This window comes from Ursus americanus, chromosome 25 (genome assembly GCF_024610735.1).
Source record: "Ursus americanus isolate L20-20 chromosome 25, mUrsAme1.1.p, whole genome shotgun sequence".
Lineage (NCBI taxonomy): Eukaryota > Metazoa > Chordata > Mammalia > Carnivora > Ursidae > Ursus > Ursus americanus.
In genome coordinates, this window is record NC_142151.1 from 44,747,062 (window position 1) to 44,769,619 (window position 22,558).

General features: G+C 56.1%; 3 protein-coding genes across 3 annotated transcripts; 2 read left to right on the forward strand and 1 right to left on the reverse strand.

Annotated features, from left to right (window-relative positions):
- The first annotated feature begins 2,553 nt into the window (after positions 1–2,553).
- Positions 2,554–5,537, forward strand: HOXC9 (homeobox C9). Its single transcript, XM_045800882.2, has 2 exons — positions 2,554–3,292; positions 4,997–5,537. The coding sequence occupies exons 1-2, from the start codon at positions 2,755–2,757 to the stop codon at positions 5,239–5,241; spliced, it is 783 nt and encodes a 260-aa protein (XP_045656838.1). The 5' UTR covers positions 2,554–2,754; the 3' UTR covers positions 5,242–5,537.
- A 2,297-nt stretch (positions 5,538–7,834) lies between these two features.
- On the reverse strand, positions 7,835–9,548 carry LOC148107823 (uncharacterized). The gene is made up of 2 exons (XM_087855884.1): positions 8,925–9,548; positions 7,835–8,518 (listed from the first exon to the last, which is right to left on the reverse strand). The coding sequence occupies exons 1-2, from the start codon at positions 9,365–9,367 to the stop codon at positions 7,954–7,956; spliced, it is 1,008 nt and encodes a 335-aa protein (XP_087712010.1). The 5' UTR covers positions 9,368–9,548; the 3' UTR covers positions 7,835–7,953.
- Positions 9,549–9,557: 9 nt separating this feature from the next.
- Positions 9,558–15,919, forward strand: HOXC8 (homeobox C8). Its single transcript, XM_045800881.2, has 2 exons — positions 9,558–12,282; positions 13,659–15,919. The coding sequence occupies exons 1-2, from the start codon at positions 11,847–11,849 to the stop codon at positions 13,949–13,951; spliced, it is 729 nt and encodes a 242-aa protein (XP_045656837.1). The 5' UTR covers positions 9,558–11,846; the 3' UTR covers positions 13,952–15,919.
- The last annotated feature ends 6,639 nt before the right edge of the window (positions 15,920–22,558 follow it).

Genomic DNA, 22,558 nt, shown 5'->3' on the forward strand with positions numbered 1-22,558 from the left:
CCTGGGAGGGGCAGGAGAGGAGGCCTCTTCCTCCTTTGTGTCCGGACAGAAGTGGCCGCCGCGCCCGGAGCCGGTCCCGCGGCAAAGGCCCGGCAAGCAAGCGGACTGCACAATGCCACGGCTGCTCCCAGCTCGCGCCCTGCCCCGTCCTGCCTGCCTATCGCCGCCCTTCCTCCCTCTCGCTCTCTGCACGCCTTCCTCTCCCTGCTCTCCCATCTCTTTTCATCTTGCCCCCCCTTTCCTTTAATTCTCCCCTCTCCTCTTCTTTTTATCTCAGTCCTCCGTTTTCTTCTCTCTTTCCCTCCTTCCTTCCTCTCCATGGGCCTGGCGCCGTGTTTCAGTTGTTATGTCTCAGGCTCAGTCTCTCTCAGGCTCTGTCCCCTGATGTCCTCTAGGTCTCTGTCTGGCCCCGGGCCCGCTGAGGGCTACACGTCTCTGCTCAGTGCTGCCAGCAGCCGCCCAAGAGCCAGGCAGGGTCCCCAGCCGCCAGGGCTGGGGGAGGTGCTGACGGTGCTGGGGATTTGGAGAAAGCCTCGGCAGGGGGACGGGAGGGAACCTCCTGTCTTTTCCTTGAACTAGTGAGGGAGAATTTTTGATTGACAGCTAACCCGACTCCATCAAGGCCAAAGAGATATTCTGTTTCTTGCTGTAATTTGGATTTCCCACACCAGTCCAGTCCGGGGGAGGGGAAGACAATCAGAGCTGAGGGCGAGGAGGCTGAGGCCCCGGGTTGTCTCTCCCCAGCCAGGCACTTCACACACACCCCCCGTGCGTCGAAATCCCAGCCCCGCTAGACCGAAAAGGAAAGAACTGAGAGGGGGAGGAACAGGGACTAGGGAGGGGACCTGGAAAGCTGGGGTCAGTGCTGCAGGCTGCAGATATGCCCTCCCCCCTCAACTCCCCGCCCCCCCAGAACACACAAGCTACACACTCTTGGACATCTCTCCCTAGCCCTTCTCCACCCCAGAGGAGACAGGTCGACAGAGATGCAGGAGAAAACCATCCTTCACCCCCACCCCTGGCGTTTGGTCCCCTCCTGGGGACAGGAATGGGAAAGAAGGGCAGGCGTCTCATGTCTGGGAATCCTTGTCCTTCCCTGCTGCCTCAGAACCTGTGTCTCAGCCTCAGCTCCTGCCCATTTCCCATAGCACAAACTGGGACTCCTCTCTTCTGACCCTGAAATTGCACCCCTCCTTCAAACTCACTCTGCCGAGCCTAGGGTGCATCATGTCTCTGGGGGACATCACCTGCCTTTCTCCCTACCCCCCAGCCAACCTCCCTGCCCCCTCTCTTGTACCCACACTGAGAATGTCCTGCTTGCCAAAAGCCCACCTTTACTAAACCACCATGGGGCAGTCTGATGGAAAGCAGAGGGCTGGGCAACAAACCCCAAATTCAAGGAGGAGGGTAGCAACCAACTTATTGGGGGGAGGAATCCAAGTTGTCTGATCTTCCCTACAATCACATTGCCCCCTCCGGAATTCCTGCATCCGACCCCAAAGAAATTGCTTTCTCCCATTCCTCCGTTGCTTTTTTCCCGTTCCAAAAACAGCCTACAATTTTATTTAATGAAAGACACATTTATGAACAATCAAATGATCCTCATAAAAATTTTATTGAAGGACGTAAAAACAAGCTACTTGCCCACGACCGAGGTCGCTCTCTCTTGCCTTGCCCGCTCTCACCCTGGCTCTCTTCAGACAGAGCCCTGGAGTGACTTCTTTTGGGGGGGGCAGGGTTGTCGCAGAGATGGAGTTGGGGGCAAAGGAGGGTGAGCAGGAAGACGGGATGGGGACGCCCCACTTAACTTGTGCTGATCTCTCCTCCACTTCTTCAAGCTGGCAAAGAAAGATAAATAGATATAGACAATAAATTTAAAATAAAGGAGCTTGCATATCTGTGCCAAAGCAAAGAGAGGACTTCTGATGATAAAGGTGTATGAGGTCCCACCCCTCCCACACGCAGACCACCTTCCTCAAGCTGCCCTACCCCAGATTTGGGGGGCTGAGTTGGCCAGTGGCAGAAGGACGCTCCCCTTTCCCTCCTTCCCTCCCTCCACCCCAGCTTCCCCAGTCCCCTCCCACCCTCCCTCCCTCGCTGCTGCTGCTCCAGAAAGAAATACATACATACACACTATTTAAAAACGCATTTTTAAAAGCCACGTTCCGAACTGACAATCGCTGATCTCGGCTCGCGCAGAGACTGCGGGAGCATCGGGGCCGACAGAGACGGATTACGTCAAGAAATAGTTCCTCCACCTACCTCGGCCGGCCTCTCCGCCCCTGCGGGGCTCCCGCGCCCAAGCTCGGCCCTGGGGGTCCGGCAACCCTGGCTTCGGGGACTGGCATTTTCACCCCATTAAGAAATCCTCCAGGGTGGGGGGGTGCGGGAGGCCATCTGCTTATGGGTGGACATGGGCAAGGGGGTGCTCTGATGAGATACGAGTTGTCCTGAGGGGGTGGCCGGTGCCTTGGGTCCAGAGTTCCGGACCCCCGGGAAAACGCAGGTCGCGGGGATCAGCAGAGAGAAGGGGGTGGGAGAAGGGGGGAAAAAAAAAAAGCAAGGAAAAAAAAGCCCCTGCGCATTGATCCGCGCCGTATTTTTGGGTAAATACGATCACGTGGGGGCCGGGGAACCAATGAGCTGCGGGGAAAAGGCTGGAAAAATAATTACCTGCCTTGATTGTTCTGTGAGCAGATAAAAAGTACATATACAGTTCATACAATAATCTTATGTATGTAAAACCCTGTTACGATGTCGGCGACGGGGCCCATCAGTAACTATTACGTGGACTCGCTCATCTCTCACGACAATGAAGACCTCCTAGCGTCCAGGTTTCCGGCCACGGGGGCTCACCCCGCCGCCGCCAGACCCAGCGGTCTGGTGCCGGACTGTAGCGATTTTCCGTCCTGTAGCTTCGCGCCCAAGCCGGCAGTGTTCAGCACGTCGTGGGCGCCCGTGCCCTCGCAGTCGTCCGTGGTATACCACCCGTACGGCCCCCAGCCCCACCTCGGCGCCGACACGCGCTACATGCGGACTTGGCTCGAGCCGCTGTCCGGCGCCGTCTCCTTCCCCAGCTTCCCGGCCGGGGGCCGTCACTACGCCCTCAAGCCGGACGCCTACCCCGGGCGCCGCGCGGACTGCGGCCCGGGCGACGGCCGCAGCTACCCGGACTACATGTACGGCTCGCCCGGGGAGCTGCGCGACCGCGCCCCGCAGACACTGCCCTCGCCCGAGGCGGACGCACTCGCCGGCAGCAAGCACAAAGAGGAGAAGGCCGACCTGGACCCCAGTAAGTTGGGAGCAATTTTCCTTTACAACCGGCGCGGGAGGGGAGGGGAGGCCGGGCGGGGGGGAGCCAGATTACAGCCCCTCGCAGCAGCGCAGGGAGCGCGGGAGAGGGGCGAGGGCGAGGGGGCGAGGACTCAATAAAAGCGAATTACCTTGGGGAGCTTTCAGGGGCAGGAAGGTCTGAGAAGGGAGCCCCGGGAGCCAGGTTGGGAGAGGGCTGAGGGGGGCTTCTCTCCCTAGAGCTGGCTTTGATGAGAGACCCCCCCCCCCACCCCCCAGCCCAGGCTTTTTGGCTCAGTCGCTACTTTCCAAGAAATGCAGACAGGGCCAGGGGATGGTGTAGGGGGTGAGGTTCATTTTATGGTTTGAGGTGGGATTGGGGGAGAGATGAGGAGGACATTGGGGACAGAGAGGAAATACCCCAGGGAGAAAAATCACCCCTACCTCCCAGCCAGCATGGGGGTTCTCACCCCACCAGGGAGTCATTAAACAGAAGGTGCATGGACTTCTTCCCCCAGGAACACTAGGTGAGGGGTCTGGGGGTTTTCACAGCCTGGGAACTTGGAGAAATCAGGACTTCCAGAGTTGGGGAAGAGAAGTGGGGTCCCAGTCTCCTTAAACTTGAGAGCCCTCTTCTGAGGCTCTGCAGGAAAGAGGGTTGAGAACTGGGCTCAGGGATGAGGAATGGGGGGGAGGCATCTCCGGATTAGAGAATTATACACACACATACACATACACACACACACACTCCCATCAAGGAGACTGGAGCCTTCTGAGTATTGCAAAGAAGGGCAGGGGTGGGGGGGGCAGGTGGGAGCTGCTGGGCCAGAGAAAGGGGAAAGAAGGGGAAACAGCAGGGGAGGGGGTGCAGCCCCTGGGTGTGAGGAAGTGTCTGGGGGAGTCCCAGGAGGGGGCTGTAGGAAATCCTTTCCTCCAGCCCCATAAGGGGCCAGGGCCTAATTATACCCCTCTGAAGGCTTCCCTCCTTGCCCTCAGCTACTCCCATAAACCTGAAATTGGAGGCTTGGCTCCTGCAGAGCCTGTCCTGGGCTGGCAGGAGGGGGGCACTGGAAGCCTAACAGGGAAGCTAAGATATGGGGGAGCCTGTCCCAAGGCCAGCAGCTCTCTGGGGAGAGGAGAAAGGCTTTCCCCATTCTAGCATCACTCTGAGAATTCGCCTCAGCAGGGTTGAACTCCGAGAGCGGAGCTGGGCGCTGAAGAGGGTAGTGAGGGGCTTAGGGACTCTCAGGGTCAGGAAACAGAACTGCTGAAATTTCAGGACTCGGTCGTGGGCTGGGAGGGTGGGAGGGGGCAGAGGAGGAGGGAAGTGGGGAGGAGAGAGACCTCACTATAAAAATAAAAAACAAGAGAGAGAAGCGTTTATGGGCCTATGAAACGGTTGGGAATTTGGACTTTTTATGAGCATATTCTCAAATTACTACTCTTGAAGCTGAGGACCGGACTGTAGGGGCTTTGATAGCTTTGATTTCCTATAGTTTTAGGTGCTAGAAATTGAAGAGGGGGCAAGATGGGGAGGAAGCAGAATGCACAAGGAGTCAGGGAGAAAATTCCCGAAGCAAAACGTGTCCAAATTCAGGTTCAATTGTTGCATTTGGGGAGCCTGGCTAAGCCTGGGGGGTAGGGCGGCAGGGGTCCTGGGCTAGAAAGGGGCTCCACTGACCCCTGCCTGTGTTTGGCCCTCCAGGCAACCCCGTGGCCAACTGGATCCACGCCCGCTCCACGAGGAAGAAGCGCTGCCCCTACACCAAGTACCAGACGCTGGAACTGGAGAAGGAGTTTCTCTTCAATATGTATTTAACCAGGGACCGTCGGTACGAGGTGGCCCGGGTTCTCAACCTCACCGAGCGGCAGGTCAAAATCTGGTTTCAGAACCGGAGGATGAAGATGAAAAAGATGAATAAAGAGAAAACCGACAAGGAGCAATCCTAAACCCTGCCCCAGCCTGCTGCCTCGGCACAGCCAAGGGAAAAACAAAAACCCCACAAAAATACCCCAACCCAGGCGGGAGAGAGCACGAAAAGAAAAGGAAAGAGCAAGATAGAGAAAAGCCAATCAGCTTAAAAAGAAAAAAAAAAGGAAGGGGAAAGGAAAACTCTTGTGATTTGGGAGGGTTCAGTGTTGAGAAATTGGTGTTTTAGAGTTAGTTCTACCCAGCGAGGAGGCGGCGGGGAGAGAAACCGCGTTCTCTTCTCCCAGCGCAACTGAAATAAATAACACAAATGTGATTTTTCCCTCCTTTCTTCAGAGAAGCCAGTACTTGAATCGCTATATTTCTATTTTTTTTCTGTATAGTATTTGGTCCGGGCCATCCCTCCCCAGGCCTGGGGTGCTCTGCGTGCAGATTTTGTACAAAAAAAGACACACACACCTACACAATAACGATCCCCAGCCCAGGAGCGGAGGGGCGAGGGCCCGGACCGGGCGGCAGGCTGGGTCCGGCGGCTGGGTCCGCGGCGCAGGCCCGCGCCTCGGGCGTGTACATAGCCGTGTGTCTCCTCGTCCCCAGCGTCCGTCCTGTTACGTGCTTCTGTTTGTTATGCTAGAACAGCTCTGTGTTAATATATCGAAGTCACTTAAAAACCCAGAAACCCAACCGTATCCAGTTCTCGTTATTTCTCCTCCCCGTGGCTCCCAGGCTGCTGTCGTGCAGGAGGCAAGCGCTCTGTTCCTTTGGGGCCAGCCGGAGCCAGGGAAGGGGCTCCCTCTACCTCGGAAGGGCAAGTGCCTGCCGCTGCTCTCCAGGCAGGGTGGGGTGGGCGCGAGGGCTCCAGGGATGGAGTGGAGGCTGCTGAGGCCCGGGCCCTGCTTGTGCCTGCCCCGCCGGCTGCCTGTGAGTTTCCTGGTAGCTCGAAGGAGTCCAGGGGGGTGGGGCATGGCATGCATGGTTTTCCCTGGCTGTAATTAATTGTAATAATTTATGAGTACACGATCGGAGGGGGGAGATAGGTGAAGATGAAAGTTGGGTGCTGGGTGAGGGCCCGGGCTGGATTCTTGCCGGCCTGCATTGGCGCTTCGAGGGGTGGCTGGGCGGGAGGGAGGGTGCGCGGTGAGCGTTGAGAGAGAAGGCTGAGCAGGCCTCAGGGAGCAGAATAGGCACTGGGGACTGCATTGAGAGTAAAAAGGGAGAGAGAGAGGGGAGGGAGAGAAGGAAGGAGGGAGAGAGGAAGTAGGGAGGGAAGAAAGATGGCAAAGGCAATACAATCAGAATTAGATTTAGTTTCAACTTCTCAATGCATTCTCAGCTTCTCCCTCTCGCTCTCCCTCTCCTGGTTCTCTTTTCTTCTCAGTCTCTCCCTCTCTTTCTCTGTCTAGTGGTTAGTTTGAATGTTGGTTTGGGGGTAACAGGGTTATGCTGAGTGGCTGCAGCGTTTCTGGGGGTGACACGGTCAAGGCCTAAGGAAGCTGGTCAGGGATTAGCCTGGAGTGGGTTGTTCCCTGATGGTGGTGGGACCCCAGGCACGAGGGTAGAGGCCTGTATGTGCAACAGCTCATTGGGGCTGGTCAGTTGCCCTGCACCCCAGAGCGCCTTCCCCAGCAGTTTTCATCTGGTAATCAGAAGCAGACACGAGCTGCTGGGTATGCCTCAGCCCGTCGCCCCCTTTTTCGGAAATCCCCCAATCTGGAAACTATTAAACTCAGACGGCTTGAAATATAGCACTTTAATATCTCAGGCTGCCCATTCTGGCGAGGGTGCAGGGTGTTGTTCTGAGTACTTGGGGAATACCACCATAAAAGAAAATCATTGGGGATCCCAGTCCTTCTGCAGCTTCCTCCATCACATGGCCTTACAGGATTGGTGAGGCACTCGGAGGGACCAGCCCCTTCCCCATCATTTGAATCTCCTACCCCCTCCTTCCATTCAACACTCCGATTTCGGGCACTGGAGGAGGTGGGAAGGGACAAACATTTTGTGTGGATGGTATTTTGAGGGGGACAATCAAAAGTCGCAAACACTGGTTTTTCCCAGTGGCTGAAGCACCTTCTCTTTCCCACCGAAGAGACCTCCTCCCTAATTCTAGAAGCAGTTGTTTCCTTGGTCCTTTTGAATGGTGTTTTGCCTGTAGTTCATCCTCTTTTCTCAATCCTCACTCCCCCCTTTGGCCGTTTTGCTGTTCTGGAACACTGGCGTTGGTTTCACACCGGGCGGAGGCCAGGACACCCGTGTCCCTGGATCCTGACTGCCGGTTCTGACTGCGGGGACTCAGGCTTTTCTCCCAGCCCAGGCTCCACGGCGTTTCCGGGCCTCCACCCCGCCCCTGCTCCAAGGCCCTGTCGCCTCCCCTCGTCCCTCAGCGCGGCCTGCTTCCTGCAGCCGGCCCGAGCCGGCCTTACTCCGGACAGGAAGGAGGGCCGCAGGGCTCAGGGCTCCGAGGGCCCGGGCGAGAGCGTGGGATCCAGAGCAGGCCCACCCGGCCCAGCCCACTGTTCAGTTCCAGCTCAGCCTCCGGCCTGCGGGTCAGGATTGGATTCATTTTCTTAAATTTATTACAATTTGTGAATTAAAATCACAACACAACACACATCTAGGGAAAGAAGCGAAAGCTGGGGTGGGGGGAGCAGGAAGAGGGGCTAGCAAACGCCCTCCTGCCCTAATCTTCCCCTCCCACCTCTCCTCTGTTCCTTTGTCAGAATCACAAAACCCTAAAGGTTGTTCCACTTGGGAAGGCAGCGGATAGGTACATTTCCGCAGCCCCGAAATGCCACTTTTATGGCGCTGTTTGTCTCCCTGCGCTGGATTCTGAATGGGGCCGAACAAAACAGCAGCGCGGAGCTGGCTAGACGTCTGGGCTTAATTGTTTTATGGTTTAAATAAGGTGGACACTCTTTCCTTTGAAATCGGATTATAGGAATGTTTTGTCTATGGCCCACGGAGAACAGGACCTCACTGGCTGGGAGGGAGAGGTGGAGAGAGAGAGAGGCGCGCGTGAGAGAGAGAGAGAGAGAGAGAGAGAGAGAGAGGTGGGCTACAAACCAGGGGGCAAACAGTCGGGAGAAGTCAGCGTCCCACCGCAAAGTCCTGCAGGAGGCGGCGGAATAGGCGGTGCGGAACCAGCGGCAGGGTAAGAGGAACGAGGAGTTTAGGGTGCGCGCCGCGGGAAGGAGGTCTCGGGAGCCTCGGAGCGTGCTTCTGCGTGAGCGGAGGTGTTCCGAGCCCAGAAATGCGCCTGAATGGGGGAGATCGCGGCAGGTCCTTTGCACAGTGTCTCTTAATGCGGGAAGGGAGGGTGACAAAAAGAAAATAGTGTGAAACCTTTGAGAAGGTTTATTTGGAGAACTTGGAAAACACAAGGACAGCGGTCCTGGGAGAACTCCCTTCCGGGGACCCCTCTCTCTCTCTCGCACCCGTTTGGGAACTCCTTCCTCTCTCTTCCCACCTTTGGGCCAAGGCTGGGACCTGCTTGCTCTATCTGTGGGCTTTTTCCCGGCCGGACTGCATTGGAGCAAGTGGACGCGAGGTGGCGCTGTTGCTCAATGTTAGACGCGGCGGCAGTGCCCCTGGCCGGCCTGGCCGCACTGACATTTGAGGCCCGGCCCGGAGGAGCAGCGGGGAGAAGGCCCCGCGCCCCGGCCCAGCCCGGCCCCAGTGGCTCTGAGCAAATCAATCCTCTCACCTGCGAGGTGTAAATAAATCGCGAGTGGCGGCGGGAGATGGGCCCTCGCTCTGGCAGCAGGCTCGAGAGGCTCTGGAGCGCTGGCGTCGAGAATAATCGCTTTGCGAAGGAGATAAGCACCAGGCAGGCAGCGCGCAATTAACACAAAAAGGCAGAATGACCCGGACAAACGAACATAAATCCGTGGTACCTAGGAGGGCGGAGCAGGCCTTGGGGCGAGGGGCAGAGACGCCCCAGCGAGGATGGCTGCTTGCGGTTCCTTTATTTCCAAGCTCCGGGAGCGAAATCAACCAGATACGTGTAAAAGAAAAAAAGACAATCAAATGAAAAAAAAAAAAAAGAAAGAAAAGACGAGGGACCCCCAAAAGGGGAAATCGAGTCCAGCCAGGGGTTTCAGGACTGGTGGGCTCTGAGAGCAGACGGTGGTGGCGGGACAGTCGCATTCCAAGACACAAAGGCCTGGAAGAATAGCTCTGTGGCAGGGTTTTTGCTGGACCATAAAATGTCGAGATATCCCCCCACCCTCTAAAAGATAAGGCGCAGGCCCCAGAGCGGATCTGGCCTGCCGAGCCTCCTCTTTCCAGGCAGGGAAGGGAAAATATTTATGACAGTCCCCAGTGCCCCAGATGCTGGGAACCCAGAGCCCATCTCGTTCAGCTTGGTACTCTGAGCACAGTGGCTCAGCGAAGGCAGGGCTGAAGCCAAGGCTGGAGCTTGCTCTGGTAGTGGAGGAGACCCCTGTCATGCCCCGCATGTCCTGGACCCTAGGGAGGCCTGCAGCCCTGGCACAGCCCTCCTCTGATCCTCCCCTCCTGCTGCTCCAGGGCCAGAGTTCTGGACGTTTGCAGAGTCTGGGCAGTCCTTAATTCAGGCGCAGGTGGGCTCCTCCATATTCAAGGGATCCTGCAAGTGTCTTTTGCTGGGGCCCCAGTGACGACTCTTTGGGAATTGGGCTGACAGTGGCCATTTTCCCAGCAATTATTTAGATGATAGAGGGACTGGGGGTGTGTGTTATCTATACCATCCTTTCCTGCACTGCCATTCCTTCATCCATCCCTAGAGCTGGGCTCCGGATGGGGAAGAAAAAGATCTGGTTTTCTAACAGCCTCCTTCCTCATCCAACCCTGAAAGCCCAGGATGTGGAAGGAAAATCGGTAGCAAATTTTTTCAGGATGCAACCAGCTAAAGAGGCTCGTGTGTTTGTCAGGTATTCCTTCCCTACGTGCCTGGGTGCACAGGGTCTGTGAGGTGACAGGGGTGCTTCTGGGCATGCATGATAGTTGAGGGAGCATGCATTCGAGGTGTTTCAGGGTGGGAGGTGGCACATCCACGGTGTGTGTATCCCCAGTGTGCCCCACTACTGCCCTGTGTGCCACAACCTCACATACTGTGCAACGGGAGGACCGGAAAAATCCTTCTAATTCCTCTCCTCATTCGTATGCACACAGCACACGTATTCACAGCTCTCTCACTTTCTGCCTTTTCTCTCTGTCTGTGTTAAACCCCACATAACTGTACACATTCATGGCCAGAGAAGGGTGCTGATGGACTAAGGTTCTTTTATCCATTAGAACTACCTTGAATTTACCTAGTCTTGGGGTTGGGGGAGGAACCCCCTAGAGAAACTGTGGGTAAATATTTAAAGAGTGTCCGTTGACAGTTCCCATCCACATCCTGGCCTGGGCAGCCTGCCTGGGGAAGTAGGGGCTGCAGTGAAGCCAGGGGGCTTCAGCTGGCATTTCCTATAGGGCTAGAGTATGTGGGGACAAGTAAGAGGCCTGCTCCAGTCCCCTCCAATCCAGATACAAATAGTCTCCTGAGAAGAAGCATCCTGGATCAGCCCAGCCCAAAACCAGGGATCCGCCAGCTGCCCTCTCCTCTGTCCCCATAAACTGCTTTGCTCTCAGAGCCCGCAGCCAAGCTTCAGGCAGGAGCTGGTGTCTGAAGGGGCAGTGCAGCCCTGCCTGGGTATATGGAGTGCGCCCCACCTCCGGCCCTCTCCTCTACCCAGGCAAGCAAGAGAATCTTAGGGATGGGGGAAGGTAGGTGGTTTCCCACCCTGACGAGGGGCAGGAGACATGGAGGGTTGGGATGCCTGAAGTATTTGGGGATATGCTGTGCTGATGTGCTTGCCCCTTCTGAGTCCCCGGCTTAAGGACCCCCTGGGGAGCCCATCTTTTGGGTTAGGGGACCTTCTCTCTCTTGCTGGCATTCAACCCCCTGGGGGGAGGGTCTCGTACCTGTTGAGGTAACCTGAGTTGACCTGCTGGCTCAGGTATCTGTGTCTGAGAGGAAGGAAAGGGGAAGGGGGGAGAGGCACCTTCAAATCTGAATGCGCACCTTGGAGAAGCTGGCCCCAGCCCTTAGCAGGGGCTGGCTCACCACCCACCCCCCGCAACACACATATACCACACCCCCTCCCTCCCCCTCCCTCTCCTCCCCTTCCTCCAGGTCCCCCCAGCCCTGAACCCCTCAACCCCCCGCCATCCCTCCTTCTCTCTCCCTCTCTCTCCCTCTCTCTCTCTCCCTCTCTCTCTCTCTCTCTCTCTCTCTCTCTCGCCTGTCTTCATGTCGTGGATTGATGAACGCGAATCGCGTGTAAGCGCCGCCACCGCCGGGAGTCTGAGGAATTCGCCTGGGCTGTTAAAGCAAAGAGCTAAGTGCGAGAGCGCGAGCTCTACCTACCGACAGTGAAGAGAGCCGCCGCCGCCGCCGCCGCCGCGCCCGCCGCCGCCCGCGCCCAGCCCCGGGAGCCGCGCCGAGCCGGCCGGGCCCGGCACCCAGGCGCCCCCACCTGCCCAGCCCAGCCCCGGGGAGCCGGCCGGCCCGGGGTTCGCTCCCGGGGGAGGGGACTTTCGGGGGTACGGGGCGGGGGAGTCGCGAGCCAGAGGGGAGGGGGCGGCGGGTTTTCATGTGCCCAGCATGAGCTCCTACTTCGTCAACCCCCTGTTCTCCAAATACAAAGGCGGCGAGTCCCTGGAACCGGCCTATTACGACTGCCGGTTCCCGCAGAGCGTGGGCAGGAGCCATGCGCTGGTGTACGGGCCCGGCGGCTCGGCGCCCGGCTTCCAGCACGCCTCGCACCACGTCCAAGACTTCTTCCACCACGGCACCTCGGGCATCTCCAACTCGGGCTACCAGCAGAACCCGTGCTCGCTGAGCTGCCACGGAGACGCCTCCAAATTCTATGGCTACGAGGCGCTCCCCAGACAGTCCCTTTATGGGGCTCAGCAAGAGGCGAGCGTGGTGCAGTATCCCGACTGTAAATCCTCCGCCAACACTAACAGTAGCGAAGGACAAGGCCACTTAAATCAAAACTCGTCTCCCAGCCTCATGTTTCCATGGATGAGACCCCACGGTGAGAAGCCTTTTCTCTTCCCCCTTGGTCTCCCGCGCTCCGGGGTCTCCCCCCTCCCTTGCCTCCTTTTTGTCTGCCCTCGCGTTCCCTCCTGGCTTTGGGGTCTCTCCGGCCCCACCCCCGTGCCGGAGTGGGTTTCTTGAGGTTGGGAGGTTCAGCTGGGGGTGGGGCGCGGGGCTCGCCTGGGATATTTGGGGGACTGGGGTGAAGGTGGTGTCTGGGTGCAAAGGGTTAAAAATCGCTTTCTCCACCACTGTCTGTCTGTCTGCCTGTCTCCTTCTCTGTCTCTCCCTCTTGCCATCTCTAAAGTCAAAGTTGGGGAGGTGGCTGGGCAGGGGCCCCCGAGGACCCTGAGGTTATCAGCCTTTGAAACAAACCTGTCTTTCCAAAAGGCAGAAAGCCTCAGTCCAGAACAGTGGCCAGGCCGTCTTGGGGCAAAGGGAGACCCCTGTTTCCCTCCCCTACCTGGACCAGAGGGTGACAAGACCCCAAGGACAGGTGCTCTGGCTCTCTGGGGTACCCACTGCCTCCTCTCAGAGAACTAGCCTTAAGGCCACCACCCCAGCTTTGCTTTAGTTCCCTCAGTTGGAGAGAAGAGAGGGAGCCAGAGAGGAGAGAAAAGAGTGCAGGGAAGGAGAGGGGCCATGCAGATTAGAGGGCTCTGGGGTCCAGAGGACCCAAGCGGAGCTGCCCCCAATCAAAGGTTTGTGGGCTTTCCCTGAGAGCTTCAGAGTGGCTCAGGCCATGTGCCCCTCCAAGGGTGGCCCCTCATGGCCCAATTTCGAAGTAAAAGGGGAAGCGAGAAAGCGACAAGTTCCAGCGGGGATGGCCCATGATTTATTTGCTGGTCTCCAGTTAGCAATCAGGCCAAGCAGTGATACATTCCAGGAGATCAATTATTTTTCTTCCTGGCAAGGCATTAGGCAGAGGGATTCAAGGAGGGGGCAGTGAGCAGAGCCCCTCTTCTTTAACCCCAGACCTTTTTTCCTTTCTTTTGGAAACAGAATCTGTCCCCAGCTCTGCTCACCAAATGCCACTCTGCACTTGTAAACAAAGCTGCAAGGTCCAGTTCCCTGAGACTGCAGGCCTGGGGGGGAGGTGGGAACTCTGCTGTGCTCCCCCCAGACCCCTGCCATCCCCCAGTTTCCTGAGAGACCCCAGTCCCTGCCCCCACCCCCACCCCATCTCCCAAGGTGAAGCCAAACCAAAACAAGCCCCCAAACTTTCCTGCCCTTGCCTGCTCCCTGCTCTCGCCTGGTCTTCAGGAGGGAGGGGAACTGGGGAGATCACAGGGGGAACTTTAGGGGAGGAAGAGTGACAGGAGAAAGCCGAGCCCCCACCCAAACATAACCAGATTGGGGTTCTATTCTGTCCAGCTCCGGGGCGGCGCAGCGGAAGGCAAACTTACAGCCGGTATCAGACCTTGGAACTAGAAAAGGAGTTTCTCTTTAATCCTTATTTGACACGAAAGCGCCGGATTGAAGTCTCTCACGCCCTGGGACTGACTGAGAGACAAGTGAAGATCTGGTTCCAGAACCGAAGGATGAAGTGGAAAAAGGAGAACAACAAGGATAAACTGCCTGGAGCCCGAGATGAAGAGAAGGTGGAGGAAGAAGGAAACGAGGAAGAGGAGAAAGAAGAGGAGGAAAAGGAAGAAAACAAGGACTAAGCAAAAAAGAGAGACCCCCCTCCCTTAGCAACTCCCTTGAAGTTTCGTTTTATGGTAGCGGATAAATTGGGAAGTTTACGACTGTCATTTGCTTTTATAGAGAATAGAATGACACTCACAACTCTAACTACCTGTCAGATACTTGCAGCTCTGGTTTTATTACGTTTGGACTCCCCCGATCTTTATTTGTTTGGGGGCTGAAGGGGGGAGACCGAGACACCACGGAAAGTTCGGACTCTGTCTCAGTCCTTGCCCCAACACACACACTTGTCCCCTACCCCCACCCTTCGGAGTCCTGCTTGGAGTTTTAAGGTCTGAGACCTGGCCTCTTTGCCCCCCTCCCACCCCTTCTTGCCACACTCCCACCTCCCTGCCTCTCTGGTATTTATTTTAGAGGGGAGCCCTCTCCAAATGTGGAAGAAGACTTGTGGCTTTGTTTTTATGCTAGGATTAGTGCATTAGATTTACTTCTTTTCAAAAGAAAGGAAAGAAAAGTGAAGGAAGGAAGGAAGGGAAGGAAAGGGAGATGTTTAAAGAAATTTTTTAAATGATAGCAAGGAATATCTCTTCTCCCTCTCTGGGGCTCCCCCACTTAGAAAGACCCCCTTGACTTTCTCTAGAAACCTGATGGAAACCTGAAGGAGATGCGGGTCTCTCCCCTCCCCCCTCCCCACGGGGTAGACAAGAGCCTGCAGTCGCCGCTAAAATCCTACCTAGCCATCCCATGGTCACTCGGGCCCATGCCTTCCTCCCCTTCGCTGTCTGATTTCTGTTGTTGGGCCCAGCTTCCTCTGAGCCGCACTAGTGCTAGCGCTCAGAAATCACCATAATCATGAAAATAATAAGAATGATAATAATAATAATACTGATAATAAATCTTTAACATACTACCTAAAGGGAACCTGCAATAATCTTGAAAAAATAAAAAAGAAATTTTTAAAAATCCTAATATGCAAGAAAAAAAGAGAAAAAGACTAAAATTAAAAAAAAAGAAAGAAACCTCCAACGTATTTTATCACTACCTATAGAAGGAAATCCTGCTTTGAGAGTATTCGTAATGCGGTTTTGTTGTCGTTTGTTGCTGCTTATTTCACTAAGAAAAACCCAACAACTGAGACTGCCTAGCCCGCCGGTCCTGTGCGCTTTCATTGTGCTTCTAACCCCAGTAGAGTAGAACTAAATTGCACTGAATGTATAGTTAACTCTGTCTTGAATTCTCTGTTTATGCAATGTGCTCGAAAGAAAAAAAAACGTTAAAATATATCTATAATAATAATTTTTGGTCATTTGTCTTTATGTCCAGCTATGAATGTAGATTTTGTGTCCCGGCAGCCCTGTTCCTGGTCCAAGTACTTTGTATTGTATACGTGAGTCATAATAAAAAAAAAAGGAGAAAAAATATTGGAAGCTGGAATGACTTGCTTTTTCTCCAACGCCCCCCTCCCCCCCCCATTGTCTACTCCTCTTTCCCTCCTTATCCTTCTTTCCCAGCACTGTGGAAAAGGTCTCCATCACTGATCTGACTTTGGGGTGGTCACTGATCTGACTTTGGGGTGGGGTAACTCACGTGGAGAAGCGCCTAGGAGTTGAGAGGGCAGGCTGGGCAGGGAGGGCAGGTGAAAGGTGGGGGAGGTGTCGAGGGGGAGGAAGAAGAACATTGTGTTTCAAGTATGCTCTTGGGAGAACCTTGGCTCCGAACAAAATGGGTTTCTAGATGCCAGGATCCCAGTGGGAAGAAAGCGTCTCCCCACTTACTCACCTTCCTCCTCCTCAGCCCTGGGCTGGGCCCAGACAAAGAATCTGCCCCCCACGCCCCTCCCACAGCTAGGCCTTTTACTACCAGGGACTGAGGATGAGACAGTGGGGTTCTCTCTGAACCACACGCCCCTCGTGGTCAACCCTGGGCACCCAGCACCCAGCACTAGAACAGTGAACAGGGGGGAGGAATGTGAGGCTCAAGGCAGCCTGGAGGACTTGGCTGGGGGGGGGGCGGAGATGGTTAGGGGTGGGGGATGGGGAAGCTTCAGCCTGGGGGAAAGGAAAGGAAAAGGGGAAGGTGAGTGAGTTGGTCCACCAAGCAGCCTGGGTCCATGTTCTGAAATTCAAATTCCGTCAGCACAGAGCCATCGCTGTCACCCAGGCCGCCAGCATCTACACCAGCTACTCTTCTGGCTGTTTCAAGCCGGCTCCGGGCTTCACCTTGGCAATTGGGCAGTCTGCCCTGCTCTCATAGTGTGGGCCCTTGGCCTGGGGGTGAGGAGGATGGGCCTGCTGAGTGGACAGTCCTCCATCCCAGCCACAGCAGGGTAAAGAGAGTCTTCACTGGACTCCCCATTCCCCAAAATAAGGGGTTGAAGGCTCAGGGAGTCAGGGGGCAAAGGGGTCTCTCACTCCTCCCTGGTGGGTCCTAGGCAGAGCAATCTGTTTATGCCAGTAAGATTCTGGTCAAATAATACCAAACTCCAGAGATACAAGTCATCTGACTCATTCGGGAGAAGGAGGAAAGGGAAGGAGATGGGGTCTTCTGGTCCTTAAAACCAGATCCCCCAAAGACTGAAATATTTTTGAGGCCAGATCTCCCTCTTTCTCTCTCTCCTCCTGGTCAATGATTTTCCCAGACTTAGGCCCAGGCTGACTCTTATTTTGTGTAATTTCACCCACATCTGGGTCCCTGGCTCCCACGCAAAGTGGTCGTGAATACAGGATTGGGTCAGGCATCCTCGATATGGGACTCCTGCGACCCAAGAGAGGCTGCCGATTGGAAGCACAGGCTGCCGGCAGCCGGGAACAACTTTGAGCAGCTCTAGGGAAATCCTTGCAAACCTGGGGTCCCTGCTGTGCGCCGTTGCGCCAGCCAGGTAACCCCGTTTGCTGCCCCGAGGCACCGGCTTCCCGCTAGGGAAGCCCGAAGAGAGAGCATTTCGCTCCAACCTCAGGCCTTCCCACGGGCATCCCTTCCAGACTCCGAGGGCCGGCCGCGGGCCGTTTCATTTTTTTAATGTGGAATTATGATTGCTATTAATAAACATCGCCGGCCCCGTAGCCAAGTTGCTTGAACCCTACACTAAGTGGCTCCGAAAGACCTCGCCGAATTTCCCCCACACCCAATGCCCCATTCATCCCTGGCCCTGCTCAGCAATGCCCGTGGCCCCAAGCCGGGCGTCGGAGGGCGGGGTGAGTCTGGCGCCCGGCACTGCTTGAGATGCGAAGCCTCGGGTGGGCCAGACCAAGAGAGCTCCAGCCGCCCCTTCTTCTTGCAGCACCCGCTCCCCCACCCCTTCTGCCCACCGCCTCTTTTTTCTCGTTTGGAGAGAAAAGGAGGTAAAACCCGTTTTATGGGGGAGCTTAATTGCGAGCGGGATGCGCTCTCTTTAGAAACGCGTCCTCCCAAATGCTCCCGCCGTCCCATTACCGGAATGGGGACCATTCGGCTGCAGCGGATAGGACTTTCTCCCATTCTTTACTTTTTTATTAGCCAATCAAAGTGGCTTCCGAAAGCTATTTGTGATTTGTGAAAAATAGTATCTTTCAAAATGCTGAGTTGAAGCATCTCGCTCATTTCGCCTTTAATTTATTATTCTAATCTCAACCGTAGAGACGGGATAATGCAGCTATTAAGTTGGGGGGCAAATTCGTTTCTCTGGATTTTTTTTTAATTCTCGGCATTTTCTCTCCCTCCCCACTTCATTGCAGAGGCCAAGGGAGGTGCGGGCCTGCAGGGGACCTGGGGGCTGAGGGAGGTAGCGAGTGCTCTAAAGGGCTTTGGGGGGGACCCTAGCATGGGAGAGTGGATTGGCCTCCCCCAGCCTCATCCTCCTCAAATGAGATGTCCCACTGGCTGCCTGCCGGCTGCAGAAAGTTACCTTGCCCCAATTAGACCGAACTCGGGACAGGTTGTGCCACAGACGAGAAGTAAAATTTCCGGTGAGCAGCCCACAGCGCTGTCCCATTCTCCCATCAGCCCATTGTGAAAAGCTGGGCCAGAGCTTCCTTGTCGTAATTTTTAACTACCTGTTATAAAATTTATGGGTGGGTTTGTAAAAGAAACTAGGTCTCTGCATCCGGCCGAGGGAACTGCTTCCCGTACTGAGGGAGGAAGTTTGGGGAGGGGATGAGGGACCCCCTATTGGTTGGGGTGGGGGCACCCAGCCATGGAAGTCTCCACGCCAGCTCCGTGCGGAATCAAGGGGAGAGCTTGGGGCCTTCAAATCTCCAGCTGGTGGGGAGTGTTGAGCTATGACTCGGCTGGGCTGCGACTGGTTGGCAGTCTCTGTGGGGGGATTTATTCTGGGTTCCCCCACATTGGATTCATCGCCAAAATCAGGAGTCTGGAGAAAGGTGGGGGACACCTCAGGTGCTCGGAATTTAGCACAGAAGGTGGACTTTGGGGAAGGATAAGTTTCTTTTTGGAGGGAGGGCCTCCAAGGTGTATCCCAGCTGCTTGGACGCCACATTTGCTGAAAAAGCCAGGTGGGTGCGGGTCACCCGACAAGATAGAAAAGCTTCAAACCGCCTTGCACCCAAAGAGGGGGAAAAAGTAGGAACCAAGGTCTTGGGCCTTAATTTTATTTCTAATTCTAAAAAGATTGGGAGTAATCTGCCATCTAAACCTAGGAATTGAGGAGACCTGACACTAGAGATGGTCTTGGAGAAGAAAAAAAAAATGTCATTTTCTCAGAGAAAGGAGCCTGGGGATGATGGGCACTTTGGGGGTTCTGGTGGCTACCCCCAACTCTCACCCCTCCTGCTGCCACCGCAGGGCTACCCAATACGGATCTAAGCCCTCTCCGTTCTTCAGACCAGGCCAGGTCAGGATTGGTTATGAGGCTTCCAGCCGCGTATCCCTCCTGTTCCTGTCTAGGGCTGAGTGGGGGGCTGCCAGGGCTCCCCACTGGGAAAGATGTAGTTCTCTTCCTAGAAAAAAAGGTAGGAGTAGGGAGCGCATCCCTTCTCAGTCCCTTCATCCCTCCAGCCGTCACTGCACCACCAGGGCCACAAACCTTTGCAAAGCCTCACTTCCCCCAGATCCAACCTTAATACCCCATTTATTAAGAAAAATATTTAAAATTCGGTATGGGAAAGGGAGGCGGCGGACTCAGCGTCAGAATCCTTCCTTTCCTCCTCTTGCGTCCCCCCTTTGCCCTTTCTGCGCTAGCCTGGAGCAGCCTGGCCCGTGGGGAGTGGGCGGTGGGTGAGGGTGGGGTGGGGGTCGGGGGGGTGCTCCCTCTCCGAGAGAATTGGGTAAACATGGCGACCGCGGCGCCCATTTGCACACGCTACACAAATGCATCGCATTCCCGGTTGTTTGCAGAAAATTTACAGCTGAGTAATAAAAGTTTACGATCGACTCACAAGTTGGATTGGCCACAAGAAGTCATGTGGATTCCATCCATGAACGTGAACTTTTTATTGTGGTTTGTCCGTTCGGAGCGCTCCGCAGAACAGTCCTCCCTGTAAGAGCCTAACCATTGCCAGGGAAACCTGCGCTGGGCGCTCCCTTCATTACCAGTATTTTTTTTTTATTAATCTGATTAATAATTATTTTCTACCCCCCCCCCGTTTAATTTTTTTCCTCCCAGGTGGAGTTGCCGGAAGCTGGGGGCACCGGGGGAGGGGGATGGGGGGAAGGGGCAGGAGTTGAGGGCACCTCTCTCTCCCTTCCCGATCCTCTAGCCCCCCAAGGGGCAGGAGGAATGCGGGAGCAGGAGTTGAGATAGGGAGCTGCAGATGCCTCCGCCCCTCCCCTCTCCCAGCCTCTCCCTCCTGCCCCCTTCTTGCAACTCTCCTTAATTTTATTTGGCTTTTTGATCATTGGGACTATTCTTTTTTTATTTTTAAATTTATATAAAGTATGTGTGTGGAGCTGAGACAGGCTCGGCAGCGGCACAGAATAAGGGAAGACGAGAAAGAGAGAGTGGGAGAGAGAGAGAGGCAGAGAGAGAGAGGGAGAGGGAGAGTGACAGCAGCGCCCGGTAAGTGTTTCCTTATTGGTTCAAATATGTAACTAATGGTCCGTAGCTGGGTGGCGGTTTCAAGATAAGGACAGCAGCGGCTTGTCTTGGTTAGAGAGGAGAGGGGGGCTGGCGAGAGGGTGGGCGTGAGGGCAATTAAGGGGAGGAAAAGTGGGGGGGAGGATTGGGTTAAGCTGTAATACGGTAGTGTGGGAAGTGTGTTGTCCTGATGTCACTGTGCGCCGCAGCTGGGGGTCGGGGGGCAAGAGGACTGCGCCTGTGGGGCTCAAGGCCGGGGTCTAGTGCGCTGACCCGCTGCCCGATGCCCACCCTGCCCTTACCTATTATAGATCTGCGGCCTCTTGGCTAATGGGACTGGGACGGAGGGGGCCCGGAAGCTCAAACTCCAGGGCAGGAGAGAGAACTGTAGGCTGTATCCATTGCCCCCTGAGCAAAGTCAGCCCCCCAACCCCCAAACAAACTTTCCAAGGCCCCCTCCTTGCCCGCAGCCCCCTCCCTCCCGGAGAGCGCCACCGCTAGAGCTCACACATGCGCAGTGCGGGCCCAGAGCCGGGCGGCGGAGCAGGAAGAGAGCGCAGCTAGGCGGGCGGCGGGGCCTGTTAATTGGCAATTAGGGGGGAGGCTGTTGGCTGGTGCGCTTCAGCGGAGGAGAGTGCGTCTGCCCACCCCCAGCTCCCGCCCCCACTCGACCGGACGGAAAGATGGGAGGTGCCCTGCACTGCGGGTGGATGGGTGGGGGTGGGGGACGCGGGACTCAAAAGCCATCTTGTGCTAGGAGAAAAGGGGCCAATCTGCCTTCTCTCACCCGGCCCAGCGTCCCCCACCCCCAACCGCGGCCACCGTACCCGGGATGCCCACTGGGCTGCTTCACCCGCCTCGCCGGGCTGCTCCGAGCTAGGATCTGCCTTGTCTGGGGCGGAGGTGGGAATTGGGGAGGCCCCAGGCTGGCTGGGGACAGGCCCAGGCCTCGCTGGCGGGGCCTCTTGGGTGAGTGGAGGCAGTGAGGACTCAAAGCGCGGCTGGCTCCTGGGGTAGGGACGTCAGAATCGGGCGGCCCGGAGGGTCCTAGGCGCTCGGGATCTTCCTAATAATTGGTGCTAATGGCGTGTTGTATGGTCTTAACCCGACACATATGGTTTCATAACACAGTGGCTTAATTTCTTCCAAATGTACGTGGCCCTGAATGTGTTGCAGTTTGATATATGACCCCGCCCTGCTCCCTGGCCTGGGTCCGAGGCGGCCCCTATATGTGTGAGCTTCTGTTTATAAAGGGCGATGCACACACAAACGCTTACACACCCAGGCAGACACACCCCAGGGCTGGGGGAGGGGAGCGCATATTCCTGGAGAGGTCTGAGAGTCTGGGGGCCAGACTCACCTTCAGTCCGAGCTAAGAGCTGCCCCCCACCTCCAATCCTTTCTAGAGGCTGCGACTGGGCTTCTCCGCCAAGCCCGAGTGGGGGAGGGGAACGCTCCTCGATTTCCTGTTTAAACCCTGACCCGTCGCCTGGGGGTCGGGGGGTGGAGGGAGAACCTGTTTTTATCAAATTCTTAAAAACATCATTCGACTGCATTCAAATCAAACCCCTTGGGTCCGAGTTGATGGTGAATCTTCTCTCCCCTCCCCCCACAATCCCCTTTCCTTCCTCTCCTGCCCCCCCAAAATTCCCGTTTCATATCCGACATAAAGGCCTCTGAGGTATTCTCCCGGGGGAAGAAATGGCATTTTCTCCCCCCTTCCCTTCCCCCCCCAATAGGACTTGTGTGTCGGCAGAGGCGTCTGCCGAGGGGCTAATTTCGCGTTCCTTGTTTACGATCGAGAAAAGCGCTCGGCTCTCCCCAAATGGGCCCAGCCCGCCGCCTGCTCAGGCTGCCGCGCGCTCTCCCGCCGCTCCAGCGCGGCCCAGGGCCTGACGCCCCGGGTAGCCGCGCCGCGGCCACCGAGACCCCGAGTCGGTGGGACCTGAGAAGGGCCAGGGGAGTGCAATGGGCCGGTGGAGGGGCCCGCGGGGGCCTGAAAATGGGAGCCTTTCTCCTGGCGTAATGTGGGAACCGCCGACCGGTGAGGCCTCTATTTCGCTCTTTCGCCTGTATTTTGTCTGCCCCCGTTGTCTGCCCCCCCTCCGCCCCTGCAGACGGCTGCACTGACTTGGGGGGGCACAGTCTCCTTTGTTCGTCCCCCACCCTGGAAAACAGTTTCCGGAGAAGGCCACTCAGGACAGTGGGGATTCACCTGGGGTATTAGAGGGGGCCCCCCCCTCCCGTCCGAGGGGTGGGCCTGGGTAAGGCTCCGGTATTTATCTGGGCCTATGGAGATCTAAACAGTTGTGCTGCTGGCGGGGAGATTTCAGGGTGCTAGGGTTCAGGGGTGACGGGTTAACGGCACTATCCTGAGGTGTCCTTATATAGTACTTTTATCAATTGATTTTCTGCCCCTTCCTGGCTAGGGTCCTGCAGGCCCCCCCACCCCGTCCTTCACCCCCTAGACCCTCATGAGAGAGAGGGATACAGAGAAAAGTGGAGCAGCAGTGACTGACCCTGGTTGTCCAGTTTTCTCATCGGGCCAGGGGATAAACCCAGCCCCAAACGCCAGCCCCTTCCTTCCCTCCTTACTTTCGATTTTCTTTCCCTTCTT